Source organism: Chionomys nivalis, chromosome 7 (genome assembly GCF_950005125.1).
Source record: "Chionomys nivalis chromosome 7, mChiNiv1.1, whole genome shotgun sequence".
Lineage (NCBI taxonomy): Eukaryota > Metazoa > Chordata > Mammalia > Rodentia > Cricetidae > Chionomys > Chionomys nivalis.
Window position 1 is genome coordinate 93924755 of NC_080092.1, and position 22456 is coordinate 93947210.

General features: G+C 48.5%; 1 protein-coding gene across 9 annotated transcripts in view; it reads right to left on the minus strand.

Moving 5' to 3' along the window:
- Slc39a11 (solute carrier family 39 member 11) overlaps positions 1–22456 on the minus strand; it is a 434880-nt gene that overhangs the window by 330226 nt on the left and 82198 nt on the right. For 2 of the 9 annotated variants that reach the window (XM_057776240.1, XM_057776241.1), the window contains exons 2-3: positions 15539–15657; positions 12939–12977 (exon numbers count right to left, since the gene is read on the minus strand). The exons of 1 other annotated variant lie outside the window; for it this stretch is intronic. In XM_057776240.1, the coding sequence (XP_057632223.1) occupies positions 12939–12977; positions 15539–15646 (147 nt within the window). In that variant the 5' untranslated portion in view covers positions 15647–15657. Of the gene's footprint in view, positions 1–12938; positions 12978–15538; positions 15658–18209; positions 18320–19317; positions 19417–22456 lie in introns of those variants that run through there. 6 more of the 9 variants (XM_057776239.1, XM_057776238.1, XM_057776237.1 and 3 more) reach the window with 6 other exon arrangements.

Genomic DNA, 22456 nt, shown 5'->3' on the forward strand with positions numbered 1-22456 from the left:
AAGCTAGGAGGGGAAGGGCTCTGTCTCATGGAACCTCAAGGTGCCTGAAATTTAAAGGTCTTGTCACTTAAAGTCATGGACAGTTTAGCTACAAACCAGAGACTTGCTCTCCTTCTCACCAGGTTCTGGGGGTAAGCAGAACAGTCAGAGCTTGTCATCGACTTCTACAGCCACACTGGCTACTATTGCCATGCCCGCTACTCCAGTTACACCATCTACAGGAGACGTGGGCAATGAGATAGAGCCTCCCTGACAAAGACAGAGGAAGGGTGAGTCCTGATTCAGAAAGAGAACTTCATGATTAAGGGAAAATGAGTAAAAGTTGAGCATGCCCATAAGCCCAGCACCTGGGAAGCCAAAATAGGAAGACTGTTGTGGGTTCAAAGCTAGCCTGAACTACTTGTTGATCCCTTGTTCCCTTCCTGCAAAAAGAAAAATCTCGTCGGGTGGTGGTATCTTGGCACTCGGGAGGCAAAGGCAGGTGGATCTCTGTGAGTTCGAGGCCAGCCTGATCTACACAATGAGTTCCATGACAGGTTCCAAACCCTGTCTCAATAATAAACCAAAAAGAGAAAGAAAGAAAGAAAGAAAGAAAGAAAGAAAGAAAGAAAGAAAGAAAGAAAGAAAGAGGGAGGGAGGGAGGGAGGGAGGGAGGGAGGGAGGGAGGGAGGGAGGGAGGGAGGGAAAATCTCAAGCCAGACACAGTGGTCGACACCTGTGATCCCAGCACTAAAGAGGCTGAGGCAGGAGGATCACTAGATCAAGGCCAGCACACACCATCAAAAACCTGTATAGTACCTCCCACATCTAAGTCTCAGGGTACATTGTAGAAGAAGGGACTGGAAGATCACAGAGCCAGAGGGTCAGGGAGTGTGCTGTGACACTGTCTCCCCTAGGAACACCAAAGGTACACTCATACAACCTCACCAACATGATGACCCAAACATGAACTAAACAAGAACAACAGACAAGCTGTGGATGGGGGGAAGCCCAGAAGGCCCTAACCCCACACGAAGGACTACAAGCACCGAGAGAATGCTGAGAGTTGGGGAAAGAGTCTTCCTTAGGGAGGAACACACAAATTGGTTACCCAATTCCAAATGCTCAGCCCTGAAAACATTATGCAGACTAAACAGGTTATATTTATAATAAATCTATGTATGTATGTATATGTGTGTGTGTGTGTGTGCATGTAACAACAATTAATGACAAAAGAGGCCATGAGTTTGAAAGAGAGCATGGAGGGGTATATAGGAGGATCTGGAGGGAGGAAAGGGAAAGGAGAAATTATGTGTGTTATAATATCAATAAATAAGGAAATAACTTTCAAAAGAATCTGTATAGATAGACTGGTGGACTGACAGACAGATTAAAAATAATGCAGGCTAACAAGATTAATGTTAATATGTAGAATTTTTACAAAAATGGTATTTCCCTGCTTCTTCCAGTTCCACAGCCAAGATAGCCCTGGCTTCTGGGGACCCTGTACCCTGCTCAGCTGCAGATGCTGGGGAGATCACATTTTTCTGCTAGCCATAGGAGGCTGCGTTATCCAGAATTCTCTGTTTCTGAGACAACACAGCCCAGGACCAAGAACGCAACCCAGGCACTTACCCTTAATAGGTACGAACACCCACAACTAACCTTGGTCCTTGAGGTCCGGTTCCTCTGCACCTACAGACAGAGGTAGCTGTGGCCTGGGGCTCAAGATTTCCTCCTCCCTAGATCTTCACAGAAGAAAACCGAAGGGAAGCTGAGAAAGCAACCCTTGTTCTCTATGGGTGAGAGCCAGGGCATGGGAGAACCTGGAGGCCAGCTGGAGAGAGTGAGGCAGGGGGCTAAGAATGGGGGGAATGAGAAAGGAGAGAGAGACTGGGGGTTCTCTGTCCCAGTTTCATTTCTGTTGATGCAAGAAAACACCTGACAAAAAGAAAGAAACCTGAGGAGGATGGGGTTAATTTCACTTCGGAATTCTAAGTTACAGTCCGTCATTTGGGGGAAGTCAAAGCAGTAACTTCAAACACCTAGTCACAGACTGGAGAGATGGTTCAGAGGGTGGGAGTACTTATTGCTCTTGCAGAGAAGCCCAATACCCACATTCTGGCTCACAGCCATCGGTAACTCCAACTTCAGGGGCTCCCCAATGCCCTCTTCTGACTCCCATGGGCACTTGGCACCCATATGATGCCAATACTTATATGCAGGTAAAACATTCATACACATAACGTAAATAAAATAGGTAAATCTATTTTTTTTTATTTTAAAACTATCCACATCCCATCCTCAGTCAACAGCAATGAGAAAGGACTGCGTACACGCATTCTCACTTGGTTGTTGCTCATGTCCTTGCTTTCTTGTGCTCAGCTTGATCTGTCCACTCCTACACAGTTCAGGGCTCCCTGCCTAGGAAAAGGTACTGCCCATAGTACCAGATACTATGGGCCTGTAGGGTGAAGATGGATGCCCCAATGTTACAGAGGAACTTTGGGTGACTGTCCAGCCAGTGAGATGTCTCTGCCAATTCTAGAGTTTTGGGAGTTGCTTAAAATGTGATAGAGGAAGGTCACTGGTTAATAAAGAAACTGCCTTGGCCCATTTGATAGGCCAGCCCTTAGGTGGGTGGAGTAGACAGAACAGAATGCTGGGAGGGAGTGAGGCAATTGCCATGCCTCTCCCCTCTGGGTCAGACACGATGAAGCTCCAGCCCAAGATGGACATACGCTAGAATCTTCTCGGTAAGACACCACCTCGTGGTGCTACACAGATTACTAAGCATGGGTTAAGCAAGATATGAGAGTTAGCTAAGAAGAGGCTAGATATAATGGGCCAGGCAGTGTTTATATGAATACAGTTTGTGTGCTGTTATTTCGGGGCATAAGCTAGCCAGGCGGCCAGAAGCTGGGTGGCAGGAACGCAGCCTGCAGCTCCTTCTACAAAAATGCACTTCCTGTTTGCTTAGGTAATATTATATCCTTCTGGAGTTGTTGTAATAAGAGCAGGGAGGCTTTGATGGAGTTGAAGAATAGATAGCTACAGTTATAGCTTTCCTTAGCTATGATAAAAGATAAAGTAGATATAAATGCTGTAACTGTAATTCTTGATTAATACCTATTTTGTTATATGTAACTTTACTATGTTAAAGTTAAAACCTTCCTTTTATTTAAACAGAAAAGGGGAGGTGATATGGTATTTCCCTCTGTATGCTGTGATTACCACTGATTAATAAAGAAATTGCTTTGGACCTATAGCAAGGCAGAACTTAGCTAGGTGGGGAAAACTAAACTGAATACTGGGAGAAGGAAGGTAGAGTCAAGAGAGAAGTCATGGAGCCACCGCCAGAACCTTGCCGGTAAACCACAACCATGTGGCGATATGCAGATTAATGGAAATGGCTTAAATTAAGATGTAAAAGCTAGCCAATAAGAAGTTAGAGCTAATAGACTAAGCAGTGATTTAATTAATACAGTTTCTGTGTGGTTATTTTGGGAGTCTGGGTGGCTGGGAAACAAACAAGCGGCCTCCTTCCAACATTGGTCCACTGGCTTCAGTGTCTGAGGCCGGATCTACTCCTGAAAGGTTGTAATGCACAAAGGGCTTGGATTCAGTCAATAAAGTGCTTACTTTACAAACATGAGGACATAAAAATATGGGACACAATAGCATGCATTTGTAATCTTAGCACCTAAAAGGCAGAGATCGGCAGATCGATGGGGCTTACTGGCCAGCCTGGTCTACTACTGGGCAAGTCCCACAGAGATGCTATTGAAGAAATGACAGTCAACACTGCCCTCTGCCCCACCCAGCACATACTCACATGCATAGGCACACATGTGCATGCACACACACACATACTAATGTGCATCTATCTACACATATGCATATAAACACACAAAAGATGTGATGCATGAACCAAACCCTTATGCCTGGTTTAGGCTTCCTATCATATTCTCTCTGCATCTGGCTGAGGCCGAGACCAAAGGATTTGCTTTACCATGCATCCTGAGCAGCGCTTGACTTTCTGACCAAATCCCTACACTATGATCAATAATTTAGAAAGAAACTCATTCATGAAAGAATAGCATGACTTGTCAAGAAACCAGCATATAAAATATGCCAGATAGTTTTATGTCAATTTGAGTTACTTGAGGAAAAGCAAATTCAGTTGAAAAAAATGCCCCTCCCAGATTGGCCTGGGGGCAAGCCTATCGGGCATTTTCTTGATTGATGATTGATGTGGAAGGAATCAGTTCTCTATGGGAGGTGCCAACCCTAGCAGGTAGTCCTGGATAGGATAAGAAAGCAGGCTGAGCAAGCCATGAGGAGCAAGCCAGTAAGCAGAACCCCTCCATGGCTTCTGCATCAGTTCCTGCCCTGCTTGAGTCCCTGTCCTAACTTCACTCAGTGACAGACTGCTACCAAGAAGTATAAGAAGAAATAAACCCTTTCCTCCCCAAGTTGCCTCGAGTCATAGTATTTCATCACAGCAATAGGAACCTAACTAGGGCATAAAATACACACAGAGAAGGTCAAACCAGTAAGAGCACTGGGGCTCAACGTTCTCACTGCTCTAGGCCCTGTGACTGAGCATGCTCACGGTTCACCCCACATTTTGTTCTCTGCTGACTTGCAGCACAGAACCCCAACGTTTAGCTGGACATGTGGCTGTTTTACTAAAGAACCATGTCTCCTAACTGTCTTTGCAGCCAGATTTGATCAGGTGAGCAAGTCCTGGTCAATGAAATACAGAGAGCTGTTATTTGGGGCTTGCAGGGATTGTCCCCTTCCCTGCCCCACTGCCGTTTAACTGCCTGGAAGACAAAGGTGATGACCAGAGCTCTGGCAGCTTCTTTGGAGCAGAAAGGAAAAGGGAATCCTGTAGGGGCAGAGCAGCGAAGAACTGCCCCTGACTCCTGATCCCACGGACCTTCTTTCCAGTCACGCTCTCCATAGTGCTGCAGAACAGAGCTTTCTTTCTCAGGCCACTGTGTTTCAAGCCTCAGTCCTGGGTCAAATCTAATCTTAACAGACAGGAATCACCAACAGCGGAGCAGCGGGAGAAACATCACCACCAGCACTGTAAACTGTAGGTGTCTGGTTGCCATGGAGACCACCCCAACACATGCAGATTCCAAAGTATAAACTCACTCAAATGAGAAAGGCCTGAAAGAGCCCCCTCATTCTGGTAGGTTCCCCCTCTACCCATGAGCCAGATGGTGACACCAGAAACACAATCTCTTTGGCCACCCTCACCTTCAGACACCTGCCAATCAACCCTCTGAGCCTGATGGCAGGACCACCCTTAGAGCTCTCTCTGGACTTTCAAGCTCTAGGTTTATCTTCCTGTAACTTCCCCTCACCTATGCACTTCCCCTGCATGCTCCCCAAAATACAGCTCTGCTCTTCTCCCCATCCCCAAGACCCCAGGGATTCCCCGTCTATCTAAAGAAAGGACCAGTGCTTTTCCATAGCAACTCAGATTTTCTGTATTTGGGCTGCAGTCAGCCATTCCAGAGCCATGCCCCAGCCAAACCCAACACCACCCCTGTATATTCCTTTTTCTTCTCCTCCTCCTCCTCCTCCTCCTCCTCCTCCTCCTCCTCCTCCTCCTTTCTTCTTCTCTCTCTCTGTATGTATGTGTGTGTGTGTATATATATATATACATACATACATATATATACACACAAATATATACACACACACACATACACACACATACATATATACACACTAACGAGCATGATCACATGTTTCTAGGTGTGGGTATGTGGAGACAAGATGTCAATCTTTATTATTTTCCTCAGGAGCCATCTATTTTGCTTTTTTAATAAGGCTTGTTATTTGATAAGGCTTTAATAAAATGTGCTATGTATTTATGTGCTTGTGTCTGTGTCCGTGTATGTGCGTGTGAGTGCAGGGCCCATGAAGAAGAGGGCACCAGATCCCCTGCAGCCAGAGTTACAGGTGGTTGCTGGGAACTGAACTCCTGGTCTCTGAAAGAGCAGCAGGTGTTCTTGACCTTCGAACCATCTCTTCAGGCCCCTCCCATCTGCCTGTTTCTCACTAGGATACGGAGCTCAGCTCCCCAGCACTGGGATTACAGGCAAGCACCGCTACACCCGTTTTTCACAGAAGGATAGGAGATCGAACTTCCTGCACAGCAAGCATTTTTCCAACTGAGCCACCTCCCCAGTTCTTCCACCCCTGTGTGAGCCACAATCTCCCCAGTCCTTCCTCCCCCTGTGTGAGCCATCACCTCCCCAGTCCTTGCCCCCTGTGTGAGCCATCATCTCCCCAGTCCTTCCCCGCTGTGTGATCCATCATCTCCCCAGTCCTTCCCCCATGTCTGAGTCACCATCTCCCCAGTCCTTCCCCCCATCTGAGTCACAATCTCCCTAGTCCTTCTTCCCCCCCCCCCGTCTGAGCCACCATCTCCCCAGTCCTTCCTCCCCTGTGTTAGCCATCACCACCCCAGTCCTTCCACCCCTGAATTTTCCTCACAAAGCGCTTCCGTGCTGCCATCCATGCTGTCTGTAATTCATTTCCTCGTCCTCCCCCTACACCATCCCCACCTGTCAAAACCTAACCTATCCTCCCACCTGACCTTTACCTGTGAAGCCACCTCTAGCTCCCCAACTAGAAGGAACCACCTGTCCCTGGGTCCCTAATACCTTCTGCTCATCATCTCATTAACTACCACATACTAATCTGGCTCATGTTTCACTATGGGTAAAAGCAATTTCTGTCCCAAGAGACCCCGAGACTCTTGCAGAACTAGCTAGAGTATCACTTCCTTGCTTACTCTCCCATAATGCTCTGCACACAGTAGATACTCACTAGATGAGGGGCTGACTGGTCTGAAGACAACTTTCCCTCAGCTTGCTTCCACACTCGAAAGGAAAAAAAACAATGGCTATCTTGCAAACTGAACACAAATTTGACAGTCTGGCAAATGACACCGGCCCCTTACAAGGCATAGATTACTGGCCGGTGTTCCTCTTGTGTGCTAGCTGACGCTAAAAGGGGACTGCGCATGGTTCAGCAGCAGCCTCTCCACGAAGCAGTTAAGAACACGCAGAGATTTGCCCCTGTCCTAGAGATTCTAAAGGACAGATGTGAAGCAACCTCACCCTGATCCTGTGTAGTCAGTTAAGAACATCTTTCAAGAGATGTGATGTTTAACATAATGCTTTTCAACAGGATTGGGATGAAAATGCCCAAGGAAAATGATGCCAGCAACCAGTGATAAGCCAGCTAAACATTCGATTAGGTTTTTAAAATATGGACTCTTGGTTCACAAAAGTCTTAGGGAACAATCTAGGCCCCTGCTATCTGTCTGGATCCAGTGAAGCGTTGCCCTGTCTGATGCCAGGGCTGACTCCCACGAGTACCAGCCAGTCCTGTGATGTTTCACAGGCGGTATGTAATCCAACAAGCACTGGGGCACCAAGTGGGGATTTCAGTCCCAGTTACAGTTCCCAAGCTCCTGCCTCCTGTCTTTCTTTTGCAAGAGTCAAATAAAAAAGAGGAGCCTGTGTTCCCAACCAGTGGCTGTCCACTATTGCCTGCTTGACTGGAAATGAACCAGGAGTAAGGCAACTCCCACTTTGCCAGGCTAGACTGACAGTGTTGGGAGCCAATCCTCTAGCAAGCTCACGACAGATATCATGGGCCTTCAGCAGGCAGGGCTGCAGTAGAGAAGGAGTTTCTTCTCCCGCACAGTTCAGGCCCCTGTCTTCCACGCCCTAACCCTGAGCGTGACTCAGTTCAATTCGTAGCCTCACAGGCACTGGTGATTTTGAGGGGAGTTTGATTTCTCTGAACAGCAGCCCACCCTTCATTAGAATGTGATCTCCAGGAGACTGAAAGTCCTTGCCACTGGCCACACACTCTGGTGCTGGCTGGCACTCCTCAGGGAACTGCAAGCAGGGCAAGATGAAAGCTCTCCAGGTGAAGGCAAGCAAGATGACTCAGTGGGCAAAGATACTTGCCACCAACCCTGAGGACCCAAGTTTGACCCTTGGGACCCACATGGTAGAAGGAGAGACTTGACTATTGCAAGTTGCCCTCTGACCTCCACTCATGCTCTCCCCATCATGTATAAACAAACTAGATAGATAGATAGATAGATAGATAGATAGATAGATAGATAGATAGATGGATGGATGGATGGATGGATGGATGGATGGATGGATGGATGGACGGATGGACGGACGGAAGATAGATGATAGATAGATAGATAGATAGATAGATAGATAGATAGATAGATAGATAGATTAATGTGATTTAAAAATTTAATACAAGCTTCCCAAGTGATTGCAACATGCAACCAGGGCAGAAGCCACTGTGTCATAGTGAAGGTGACATACTCAAAGCCAGAGGGCTGCTTAACACAACTGCCAAAGATGCCAGGGCAGGCAGCCTCAGACTGCTAGGCCAGAGCTACTAAAGCAGCTGTAAAGCTAAGCTGGGCTTGTGCTGAGACAGGTAGCTGGCTTTCAAATCTCGCTTGGACTAGTTACTCTTCCTGTGGCTGTGACACAATCCCAGACGAAAACCTAAAGGAGACTTACGGTCTAAAGGGATATGGTCTATCACGGTGGGGGCCGTCTTGAACAACAAAAACACGATGCGGCCAGTCACACGGCTTCCACAGGCAGGGACACAGAGAGATGACGGCTGCTGCTCAGCTTTATTCTCCTTTATTCAGCCCAGGGCCCTGGTCTACGAATGGTGCTGCAAGCACAGAGGGTTCCTCTTCCCCCTTTAGTTAACCTACCAGAGAAATCCCTCACAGGCACGCCCAGAGCTTTGCTTCCTTTTGAGTCTAAATCCCATAAAGTCCCCAATCATCATTTGCCATCGCAGCACCTTTGCCCTGACCAGCACTGGAGATGGTGTCCTTTCTTGAGATTTATTACTCTGTTTTAATTGTGTGTATGCCTGTGTCTCCGTGTGGGTGTGTATGTGTGAGCATGGGTACCCATGGAGTCCAGAAGAGTCAGAGCCCCTGGAGCTGGAGTTACAGTAGATGTGAGTCACCCCATGCAGGTACTGGGAACCAAACCCAGGTCCTCTGCAGAGCAACACATTCTTAACCACTGGACCAGCTCTCTAGCTCTGAAACACTGGGTCTTAATGACATGAAGAATGGTGTACGAGTCCATGTAAGTCAGCATACTACACTACAAAGCCTTCCTGTCTGCACAGGACCCTCAGCAACAGAAGAAAAAAGCACCAAGCCTCTTTTGCAGGATCACACAAGGCCAGGCATCTCCCAGGAAACTGTCTGCTTGGGAACTCCAGACATTCCAGGGTGCATTCTGGAACCCACAGCTGGGCCCAACAGAACAGAGCTGTGGTCCTCTCCTTTCCGGCTATTCACATAGGCACCAGGCTCTGAATTCCCAGCCCCCCCCCCATGTCACCTCAGGAGCCAGCAAACTTTTCTTAAAGTCCAAAGAACAAATAGCTGTGTCTTTGCGAGCCCAGTGCTGTTGTTGCGATGCGAAAGCAGCCTCAGGCAGTGTGACGTGTGGGTGTGGCTTGTTCCAGTGCATTGTCTCTATTCACAAGAACAGGTAGCAGATGGAGTTAGCCCACCAGACTGGTTGGCACACCCCTGCCAGTAGATTACAACTTCTTGAAAGACACAAGTGTTTTCTTGTCCCTCGGCTGCCCTGCGCTTGTCACAGTGAATAGAGAAGAACAGGCTTCTACCAGATGCCAGATGAATGGGCGGGTGAGTGAATGGATGGACAGACAGCTGCAACCAACCCCGTCATGCTAAAGGAGCATCTTGTGAGAACCTGCCTGAGCCAATCACATTAAAGGAGCAGCTATTTGCATCTACCAGTTCCTACAGAGAAACTACAAAGATGGGGTGACTCGAACATATACACGGCCATGTAACCTGAATCTCTAGGTGTTTTGTTTTAGGGAGATGCTGGGGATTGAACCCAGGGCCTTGCACATGCTAGGTAAGTGCTCTTCAACTGAGCCACATCCCATCTCTGGACCATTTTAGCTTTTTCTCATCTTCACATCACTCTCCTTACGAGGACAATGGGAGTCATCCTCATCAAGGATTACATCCCCAAGAAGAGCATTCCAGCTCATTTGTACAATAGGCCCAGGCCTGCAAAGTGGGGCAGCAGGATGAGAGTGGGGGTAACAGGAATACAGGCTGGTGGTAGTCATACTAACTAGGCACCGTACATACTAACTAGGCACCATACATACTAACTAAGCACCGTACATACTAACTAGGCACCGTACATACTAACTAGGCACCGTACATACTAACTAGGCACCGTACATACTAACTAGGCACCATACATACTAACTAGGCACCGTACATACTAACTAGGCACCGCACATACTAACTAGGCACCGCACATACTAACTAGGCACCGTACATACTAACTAGGCACCGTACATACTAACTAGGCACCGTACATACTAACTAAGCACCGTACATACTAACTAGGCACCGTACATACTAACTAGGCACTGTACATACTAACTAGGTACCAGTACAAGCAAGACAGGGAGAAATAGGTGAAGGCAGGAGATGGGTGGTGGCTACTCGAGAGACTCCAGAGGAAGGTCTCAGGGCCACTCGATCAGAAAACACTCCACCCTAGCACTCAGCAGGGCAAGAAAAAGCAAGGAGCTCTTTCTCCGAGATAAAAACTGTTACATCCCCGCACTGTGGAGGAGGGGTGATCTAAATCACTCCCTCCCCCATTCTGCTGAGAGTCACAAAGGAAGCCTAAGTGTGAAATCATAAAGAAAACATACAATAATAACAGCAACAATCTATCTTCTCTCTGAGTAGCTCATTCCTGCTGTGCCTCGGTGCCCCTCTTCTCGCCGTAGATTGTTCACCTAGCAGCATGGGTCAGGTCACCCTCCACCATGCTTGCACATGCTGAGCAGGGCCGGGGGAAAGCTGGGGACAGAGATGCCACCGTGGTGCCCGTGTGAGCCTTCAGAAATCACTGGCCTTTGGGAGCCATGAGAGTCAGACTGAGTCCAAAAACAGAGACGTGAAAGGCTGCCTTATGCCAACCCCAAGGGCCCCGATCATTCACTTAACAATAGTGCCGTGGACCCTGAGGTGAGTCTGGGGACAGTGGCTGGAGAAGGACCCTGCCCCTCAGCATCTTCATACATTACAACACACCAGCTTCTCATATGGGAACCCTCAGCAGATAGCTCAGAGTCCTTCTAAGCTGCTATGGGAGGGGCCATCAAGGGTCCATAAGTTTAACGCTGGGTCTCTAGAGTGGCGTTCCTGTGTGGTAACAGAACCTTTGAGAAGTGGGGCTTTATGAGGGGTCCATAGATCACTGGAGGCATTCACCTCAAAGGGGATTACATCATCCTAAATCTCAATTTCCACCAGGAGTGTTTGCTGCTGGGAGACAAGAGAATAGACAGAGGGCATCTTCCTAGGGGAGGCTGGAAAGAAGAGCCGGCTTCCAGAGCATTCTTAGGCAGAGCAGATTTATGGAGAGGAGTGTATGCAAGCTGACGGCCTAGAAACAGCTACTGCTCTCTCTGTACCTACATAAGCTTGGGGATCTCTGTGTTCTCTAAGGACAGACCCTTGTGTGACAGCTCAGACTCAAGTGATGTCAGTGAGGTCCCACCCTAAGACAAGTTTTCCCAGAGTGCGAAATGGCTCAGTGGGAAAGGAGTTTTCCTCCAGGCCTAACGACATGAGTCTGACCCTCGGGTCACATACAGTGGAAGGAGGACATGGCCTGCAAATGACCCTGCAACCCCCACATGTGCGCGGTGGCACAGGTATGCTCACACACAAACACAAATTCATGCAAATAATTTTTAAAGAAAAGTAAAATATGAATTAAGCCTCTAGGTGAATTAACTCTTGGCTTGAGATCAGCAAAAGAACAAGTAGTAAACACCACAGGAAAGGAATCCACCAAACCCAGAATGTGGAACGTTCTAGAAACAAAGACCCAGTTTCTCCAACAAATTACCAGCTTAGGAGATGGGATAGGGGAAGACTTGAGAGACTCAGAAAACATGGCCAACAAATCTTCTGTGGATCCCAGCTCCTGCAGATCCCAGCTCCTGCAGAATAATCTTACAGGTCACTTGGGAAAGACAAGAGGGAATGTGAATATGGATTGAGCATTTGATGACAGCAAGGAATTACTGTTTGCATTTTGGTAGGTGTGACAGTGGCATACTGATTATGGTTTCACAAGAAGTCACTCAGTTTGAGATACATATTGAATTTCCAGGTGAAATTACATGGATCTGGATTTGCTTTTATAAAACATTCTGAGCTCCCAAGAAGGCTACAGGGAGACAGATGGGATGAGATTTGCCAAATGTCAATCACGGCTGCAGGTGGGTGATGTGTACCGAGGATATAGATTATGATTTTTTTTTTCCTGTTGCTTCAGAGTACCAAAAATAAAAAGTCCCGGGGCTGGAGAGACGGTGAAGCAGGCAAGCATACATACTGTTCTTACAGATGACAAGTTTGATTCCCAGCACCCACAAGAGGAGTCTCATAACCTTCTGGAAGTCCAACTCCAGTGAGATCGGATACTGCTGACCTGAGGGGACCTGCATATACCACGACCACCACCCCCCCCCAGCACATTACATGGCTCAAAATAAAAATAAATCCTTTAAAAAGTCCTTCAAGAAGAGAGAAAGGAGATGTTTGATTCATGCTATTTATCAGGCTAGGCCCTCCCCGGATGCTATCTTATTTTTTAAGTCTCTTCTCCATGTAAAGAATAGAGAGTACCGAATAAGCCGGGAAATGAACACAGTCAGCGACAGGAGGAGGTGTTGGCTCTCATAGGAAACACATCTGGACTATGTGGGGGGCTGGCAGCCCCGTGGAGGGAAAGGTTAGGATCAACACACTTCACCCACTAGAAGCGACTCACCCCTGCAGCAAAGCCCAGACTTCCGTCTAAGATCCGCCTCTGAAAATGAAAAAGTGAGATGCTTCAGTTTCCAGGACACAATGATGGACGTGACGAAGGACATGCTGATGTGGCCTCAGCCGGGACAGTGCCACACAACCCGAAAGAGTCACTGGCCTACTCCTACTGACTTCCTAGTCTCACAGAGTCAATCAGAAGTACCCTTGGCAAGGAGAGGGGGTCTTGGGGTGCACGGGCCACTCATTCTCTCTTACCCAGCACCCATATGGAAATGACCAAGGGCTGGTAAGGAACATAAGAAGCAACCAAAATGGTCACACAGGCGGGGACATAAACTGGCCCAACCATGTCACACAGAAAGCCATGTGGTGGGACTAATGGAAGTCGACTACAGTACACATGCCAATATTGAGAAATGACAGAAATGCATGCTGGGAATCACCAAACCCATGAACAAGGTGCACTGTTCATAAGACCCCAAAACCAGAAACTACAACAAGTCCCACCCACAGAAAGACAGATACAGCGAAGAGGTCAACCAATTACCACAGGGTGAAGAAATTCTGCACGCACGTTACATGCACAAAGAACACACTGTGTGCATGCATGTGTGTACAGATAGGCATAGACACATGGACACAACAGACAGAAGCAGTGGGTAGACTGGGAACCAAACAGGGTGAACTCGGCCAGACACCAAACAGTAAACGCTACGTGAGGCTAGCACCTCACAACAGCACCCAGACTGGAAAGTCTACACTGTGGGGACACGGGGCACAGTTGGGGTGTCATACATGGAATGGAAGTCCAGGTCAGGGTAGTAACTGGGAAGGAGCCTGAAGAAAATATGAGGAGCTGTCACTTGATCTCGGCCCAGATTCATGGGCCTTTATAAAATAATAAACTGCAGAGGTATAAAATGTGCACATCTGTTCCAATTTACTCTGCGTCCATCATGTACAGTAGACAATCTCTTGTGGTCTGCACACACGATGTAATATTCTTCAGCATTAAAAAGGGAAGATGCCCCCATACTGGGACAGTGTGGATGAACCTCATGGACACCATGCTAAGTGAGACAGTGGTCCTGGCATACAGGGCTTCTCCGTACCCACTTAATATCCTCATGGATGAACCTCATGGACACCACGCTAAGTGGTCCTTGTACACAAGGCTTCTCTGTGCCCACTTAATATCCTCATGGATGAACCTCATGGACACCATGCTAAGGGAGACAGTGGTCCTTGTACACAAGGCTTCTCTGTGCCCACTCAGCCACCTCCCTCTTCCTCCCTCCCACTCCTCTCAGCTTCTGGCAAGGGCCATTTTCTGTCTGTGAATTTGACCTAACTAGGTGTCTTACACACTGAGATCTTGGGTGTCTTATAGTTCCTGGTTGTGTAATTTGAGATCCAAGTCTCCACATGATAGATTTGGGCCAACCAGTCTCCCCAGTTAAGGTGGAGGCAGCAGTGTGGGAGGCGGTACATTATTGCTGAAGCCAATCCCTGCCAAACTCGTCTATAACACATGGGGCCTGAGATACTGACTTTTCTAGAGTTTTCGTTTCTAGATCCAGGGCTCTCTCATGGGCCACCCTTATAGCATCTCCAAGTGCCCTGAGCAAAGCAAGGATTATATTCTTCAAGACAGCCATGAGTGACCCGGGGCTGCAGGTGGCAGGGTTGGAGGAGAGTGGAATTTCAGGCATAGGAGGTGGGTATGGACTGTGCCTGTGGTATAGAGTGTGGGAGGGTGTATGTTGAGGGCAGAGAGGATGTAAGGATGTGGAGTGTAGAGGAAGAAGGGCAGGAAGATATAGGAGATCTCATGAGAATGTGGGGCCAGAATGTATGGCCCGAGAATGAATGGAGGAACTGGGGGCTATCCGTAGGACGTGTGGAGGATATATGGGGCAAGGGCTGGACAGACACAGTATGCACATGGGCGAGGGGTTTATCTGTACTATTCTAAGAGAAGATGCATTTGAGGTAAGGGTGGGCTTACATGATATTGGAAGAGAAAATGAGGAAGTGGGACTACCTGTATTCATTCGGGGATAGAGGTAGGCAGATAGAAGTCTGCAGGGGTTAAGGAGGTGAGCCTGTCAATATTTAGCCAAGGGGGAGGAACGAAATGCCCTGGGCGGGGGTAGAAGAGAAGCAGATCTCTTCCTCCCCGCAAGGTCTAACTAACCAATTGTCTAACTAACTCAAGGCCACAGGGAGGGCAGTTCCATCTGAAACCTAATCAGCTCGGATCCTGCACAGTACACCCTGCTCCAGGCATGCAGGAAATTAGATGGAAGCTCGGAATGAGGCAGCAAGTTAATGGAGGAGAAATAGCGAGGCACTCCGTGCCACGCCCTTTAGAGCCAGGCTGCCAGAGGCAGGTGAGGGCAAAACAATGTGTGGCTTGTGTGCCACCAACAGGTGCCTACCTCCTGACCTAGTAAGGGGATGGAGAGAAAACAAGGAGGTAAGAGAACATTGCCACCTCACCAACTGCCCGTGTGGCCGCTGCCAATCGCTGTGCGGAAGAGGGACAGTTTCAGAGCTCACGAAGGGTCCCTGTGAACCTCCAGAAAGTAAGCAACTCACCTGCCCACTGGAGAATACGAACACAAGAGCTGCTCCGGCAGCGGTCATTGCCCAGGTAAAGAAGGTCCCCAGCAAGGCCTGGAACACGGAGCTGTAGCCTTGCAGCATGCTGGATACAGCTGTGTACAGAACAAGAGAGTCAAATGCTGAGGGGCCCTGAAAGTGACATATGCATGCCCCAAGCCCCTGCCTACAGGGCTTTCCTTCCGAGTAGGTGGTGTGCACCTTCCAGTCGCCCCAATGCAGTAAGTAGCCCTTGCATTCGGGCTCCAGGAACAGTAAAAGTCAAATAACTTTAAAAAGCGACCTGAGAGGGGCCAGGCGGTGGTGGCGCACGCCTTTAATCCCAGCACTTGGGAGGCAGAGGCAGGTGAATCTCTGTGAGTTCGAGACCAGCCTGGTCTACAAGAGCTAGTTCCAGGACAGGCTCCAAAGCCACAGAGAAACCCTGTCTCAAAAAACCAAAAAAAAAAAAAAAAAAAAAAAAAAGTGACCTGAGAACACCGGGAGAAAGAGGCCAGAAAGCCCTCCCAAGAGGCTGCAGTACTGGGAAGTTGCTCAAGAGAGAAGCATGAAGAGTCTGAGCTGCACAAGGTGGAGGGAAGGGGCCATGGAGATCCTGCCACAGCCTTCCCCACTCATTCCATGCACCTGCCCTTGCCCGCCATTTCTTCTCAGGCCCTGCCAATGTGAGCCACTAGCTCAAATTCCCTTCTGAAGTGTTTCCATCTGATTCCTACTCATGCCTTCCCCGGCTCCCCAAGCCAGGCTCCTGGCTAAACATAGGAGAAATTCCACTGACAGCCCTTCACTCCTCCATGGAGTCTCCGAGCCAAAGTCCAACAACGCCCCGTATAGGCACCACACTCCCATTCAACTCAGTTCATTACAGCATCTTTACAGACCCAGACAGCCGTACCTCCACGTTTTTGCTCCCATAAGCCCCTTCAGGGATGCCTTCCCTCCATGGCTCCTGCCCTCTGAACCCAAGAGCCTACTCTGAGGCCCACCTGATGCCAGCTCTGTAACAGAACATTCCACAATCCCCCAGCATGTCCAAACACATATCCTTGCTGCTCTCTATAGGGTCTGCCTCCTTCATCTCTTCTAAACTGCTTGAGGATGGAGACCACGCTTTGCCACAGCCTTGTGAAAAGGGGCTGGGCACCCCCTGGGAACCACTTGCTGAATGAGAAGAAGCTAGCTTACCCGGACGATAGAACCAGAGAGCACAAAGAAATAAAACTATGAGCGGCGCTTGCCCTGAAGCTCAGCACTCTTGACGGTGATGCGGCAGAATGGCCCACCAAGAAAAGAAAGGGCCTCTCTTGCGTGGGTCCAGAGAACCTCCTCAGACTTAACCATGCTCAACACTGAGGCCATAGCCAGCCTACCCCCCTCCTAGCTCTGAAACGATAGAGTCAGGCTTCTCCTGTGGAAAGTTCCAAAGCAGGGAAGTCCACTTGAGAAGCAGCCGTGTGCCCTGGCACACACTAGGTGTGGGGCCTCAGCTGAAAGGCCTCATTCAGCTCCCCTTTCGCTCCCCAGCACCCACAGGACTGGACCTGACCCCACCTGGCTTGGCTCCCTCAGGGCTGAGCAGCCAGGAATTCCATGCCTGCATATCAAGGGCTGAAGATGTTCCCACTGCTGACCTTAGAGGAAACCAAGGCAGCTTGTGGACAGGGCCCTGTACCCAATCCACACTCAGGAAAGGGTGTGGGCTCAGAGGAGCCCAGCTGGGCCCCTGTGCTAGGTCTAAGGTAAAACCACCAAGTGGGTTCAGACTCCAAATATATGCAACCTTTTACCATTTCAACAGGACACTGTTGTTATGAGAACCGCACAATCAAATAACAACAAAAGCTCCACCAAGCCTGACAACCTGAGTCTAATTCCCAATACTCACAGAAGGGAAAGCACCAACATGCTGGCCTCTGCCCTCGACATTTGCATCAGGGGAGGCACAAGTCCCACAGACAAACATTACATAAACAAATAAAAAGGCAGATTGAAAATGCACCCTCTCCCAAATCTCACCATGTTCAAGTGAGTTTACTATTTTGTACTTGGGGTGCAGCTTGAACACCCCTGAGGTAGGCACTCAAGACAGTGGCCTGCACAAATTAACAACTAAAAAGAAACAACTGCAAGCAAACAATTAGCCATCCCCAAATCAAGCCACGGTGACACGTGTCTTTAGTCCCAGCACGCAGAGGCCAATGCAAGCAGATCTCTGCAAGTTTGAGGCCAGCCTGGTCTACATAGAGGGTTTCAGGCCAACCAGGGTTCCATGGTGAGATCCTATGTCCAAAAATAAAACAGAAAAATAAGAGGGACTTGTAACTGTTTCTAAACTGAGACCCTCCCTGGACCACTAATACACTGATTGTTCCCAGTTGCTGGTGAGTAAAATGTGAATTGGTTACAAAGACAGACACCAAGCTAACATCCCTTCAATCCTTGCTATCCACGACAAATCATGGCATAAAACACCCCCCAGTACTTGACTGTGTCTTTTGACAGCTACTGGTTAAAAAAAAAAAAAAAAAAAAAACTCATTTACCCCAGCAAAATCAAACAGAAGGGAGTTGTGGGTGATCATGGAGCATGGAGCCTGGTGGGATAATACAATCCTCTCCTAAGCGAATGTATTAGACTGAAGCCATACCCGGTCCATCCATCCACCAGCAACAGCATTAATGACAGGCGAGCCCAGCACGCCTTGGAGAGGTTTCTTCCATTCACTGAAAACTCTGGCTCCTCAAAGGTGGTGGAGGGCCACTAGTTCTGGTCCCCTGGGGAGGGAGCTACTTAGTTCCGGCTTGTTTTTAATGTAGCCCGGAACTCACCGTGTAGCAGAGGATGACTTTGAACTCTCAATCCTATCCTCCATGGGGAATTCTTGCACAGCTAAGTGCATAAATCCAGACCAGTTTCTACACAATCAATGGTTTAGCGAGGCCTACCCTATAGGAGACTGGCACCAACTGTTCCAATATGCTCTTAGGAACAGGACATGCCAGTCACAACACTTCCATATCATGCCAGGCAGTCTGCTCCGGACTTCCCTCAAGGGCCGGATATTAGCATCATAAAGTGGACCCGTGACCAGGAGAGAGGACCCTCCTCTGCCCAATCCTAACTTCAAAAATGTCATCCACCCAGCTGTGCATTTTCACTGCACAGAGCAGCCACCTCCTGTTAAGCCGGCACCTTTCCCTCGGGCCTGTTCTGTTCTGTTCCCCCTCCTCTTTTAAATCTGTTGCCTCCCCCTTTTTGAGATGCTGGTTTAGTTCCAGTCAGGCACAGTCTGGCTCCAGTGAGCTCACACAGAACACGCAGGCCAGGCTCCACCAGAGACGCCCTGGAGACAGGAGCTGAGCTGCCAGGATGAAAGTGAGAAAGTTCTCTACCAGGCACCCCGCCACTCTCAGGCCTCCCCCAGACCAGCTGCAGCGGGGAGTGGGAGGGACCGGACCTCTGAACTGCTGCCTTCGGCTCCCAGCGATCCCTCGTTCCCCCTACACACCACCATGAAACAATGAATGAAGAGGCCCTTGGCTGTGCACAGAGGGGCCGCAGATCGCTGTTTCCAGCTCATCCTAGGGTGGAGCAGAGGGGGCCCGAACACCCTCCCTCCTCTGCCACCTGCCACAGCCCCCTGCTGCTCCGCCAAGACCTGCCTTCCCCAGGGCAACCCTTTGCCATCTCCAGGCCGCAGCACACTCTTGTGACTGCCAGGGACCCCGGGCCTAAGGAGAGAAAAGGCGACTCACTAGGGTGCCCTCTCCAGCCCCCTCTCCACTTCCATCAGCCCCAAATGCCACTGGCTCGCCGGGCTCCACTCCTGCTGTCACTTCCTGCTTAGTTCCAGCACACGTGGCCTCCACCTCCAGGCCCCGCCCACCCGCAACGGCGATTCCTGCCTGGAGAAAAAAAGTCTCTGGTTCACAGACTTCAATGAGCGCGGAAACAGGTGCGGGCGGGCAAAAACAGAGCCCCAAAGCCTCAAATGCAAAGCCCAGGGCCAAAGTCAATGCAAAACACATACACACGGCCCTGGACGCCTAGGGGAGGCTACAGACACCCTGCCTAAGGGACACTTTGTACCAGTTCTGACGTACTTAAAGTAGTCTACATCTTTTGTCACGGGTCCTAAGCCCTCAGTGAGCAACAGGGCCCTTGTGCTGGAGTGTCAGATGTCATTACAGGCTACATTCTGAAGGTCAGTGGCTTTATCCTCAAGGTCAACAACTTCCTTTAGAAGGACGTGGACTCTGCATTCTAAATGCCTGCAGTCTTTCATTTTGAACCCAGCCTTGCCAATGTTGAGGATCGGCTTGAGGACCATACTCTAAGAAACAATGCTAGGTCAGGGGCTTTGCACTGCAGGGCTTCTGTGAAAACATCATGACCAGATTTAGCTGCAACAAAATGAAGGCCAGAGTCATGATTCAATTTGAAAGTTAGGAAAATATACTAAAAAAACAAATGATTTCTTAGTTTGAGCATGTCCCGGTGATGTAGGGGACATACACTAATGCTGTGTTTTGTTTTGTTCTGAAATGTAAAGTTACTGTATTTGTCAACCTAGCAGAGAGGAATCAGGGCAGAAAAACAGCCTGCCATTGGAGTGGTCATAGGTCAAAGAATACATACATAGGGGTAGGCTTCCTTTACCCTGTTATGGAATAATTTACCTTCCTACTGAAAATCAATCCACACACTTAGAGATGAAGGAAGAACCCTTGTAGAGCGATTCCCCGGCTCTCCGCTAAGGCCCATCATCCCCCACAGATTCTGTTATTTGGTGTATGTACTGTTATATACACCCTGGACTTGTGCATTCTGCTTCCGCTGTCATCCTTAAATCTCCTTCGGGTCCTGGACCCATGTGACCCTTGGAACAATGAAAACAGAGACAGGAGACTACAATTCTGGCTACTTAGGCAGCTAGGAGATTTACACAGCAAAGATATTACACATTGCCAGAATTAGATTTTTAAGTACATCGGAGTTGCTCTTTTTCAAATGGTTGTTGCCTGGGGTGATTTTGTCCACCTGCCAGAATTAAGGCTTTCCTGATGAGAGCTCGAAGGATTTAATGGCAGATCTGGATTTAACGGTAGTAGCGACCCTATACTGTATCCGCCCCTACCTCCAGATGCCCCTTAGAGATATCTCTTTGGTTTGGGGAAAACCTAGAAGCCGGTTGTGAGACAGAGCTATCTCCTTCGTCATGGGAATCAGAGTCTAATGACTTGTGAGCATGCATTCACACCCTAGCTAGCATCCTAGCTTTCGCTCGTTTCTAACCGGCCTGTGGAGAGAGATTTTGTTTGTAATCTAACAAATAAAGCTTGCCTGAAGATCAGAGTGCAGAGCTAAGCCACTAGTTAACCATAGAGGCCAGGCAGTGGTGGTACATGCTTTTAATTCCAGCTCTCAGGAGACTGAAGCAGATGGATCTCTGTGAGTTCAGAGCCACCCTGAGCTACATAAGAGTAAAACTGTCTAAAAGAGAAATAGAGCTCACATAAAGGTGATCTCAGCACTTGGGAACCCATGCCTTTTAATTCCAGCACTAGGGAACTGGAGACAGGAGTGATATGGCTGGACAGAGAGAGAAGTATAAGGCAGGAGGAGACAGGAGCTCAGTGCAGTCTGAGAATTCAGTCAGAGATGCAGTCTGGGGATTTGTAGAGGCAGAATAACCATTTTGGTCTGAGGTGAGGTGAGGTTAGTACTAGTAGCTGGCTGTTCTGCTTCTCTGGGCTTTTATTATTAAGACAAATTAGAATTCATGTTACAGGCCTGTTAACACACTATTTATCTTTGTTTTTTTTGGGGGGGGGGGGTTTCGAGACAGGGTTTCTCTATGGTTTTGGAGCCTGTCCTGGAACTAGCTCTTGTAGACCAGGCTGGTCTCGAACTCACAGAGATCCACCTGCCTCTGCCTCCCGAGTGCTGGGATTAAAGGCGTGCGCCACCACCGCCCGACTTCTTTGGGGTTTTTTAAGGGTTTTTTTGGTTTTTGTTTTGTTGTTTTCTGGGGGGGTGTTTGTTTTTTTATTTCGAGACAGGGTTTCTCTGTAGTTTTGGAGCCTGTCCTGAATTAGCTCTTGTAGATGAGGCTGACCTCTAACTCACAGAGATGCTCCTGCCTCTGTCTTCCAAGTGCTGGGATTAAAGACATGCACCACCACTGCCCAGCATCTTTGGGGTGTTTTATAGGCCGTGCTCCTTAGTTAAATTTCACTGTGCGACTTACTGTCTCCTAAGAAGATCTATTAGTAAGTCCTTTATAATACCAATTCTATCACTTCGAGTTTCCTCTACATCAGTACAGCAAGAGTCAGCTGCTCTTGGTCAACACCAAGGGCACTGTGTCAGGAGGAGATGACCTGGAGGGTTGGTCTTATGCCCTCAAGACACTCACCAGGCCAGGGATAGTCGGCAAGACCAGGTGCCATATGTCTGTGATCCCAGGACTTGGGAAGCTGAAAAGTGGGGGTATGGTTAACCTGTCTAAAATCTTTTTTTAAAAAAAAGTAAACAAACATTGAGCCCTAAAACAACTTGTTATAATAAACAACACAAAATAAGACCCAGGGTCAGGGCCATCAATACTACCCCCAACCCAAAAAAAAAAAAAAAAAGTCCCAGGATTCCCCCACTAAACCAGTCATTACATAGCACAATGCCTTGGCTTCACACAAAAGTCTATGGAAAGCTGAAGGGAATAGAGTTGAGATTAAGCAGAACTGAGCACAGCCACAGATGCATCCTGTTGAAGCTGGAGAGCAGCCCCACGCAGGTTCACTGCATTTTCATGCTTTTATACACATTGGAAATTTTCAGAAAGGAAAATTAGCCATATTTTTAAATCAACCTACAGAGCGTCTCTCCTGCCTG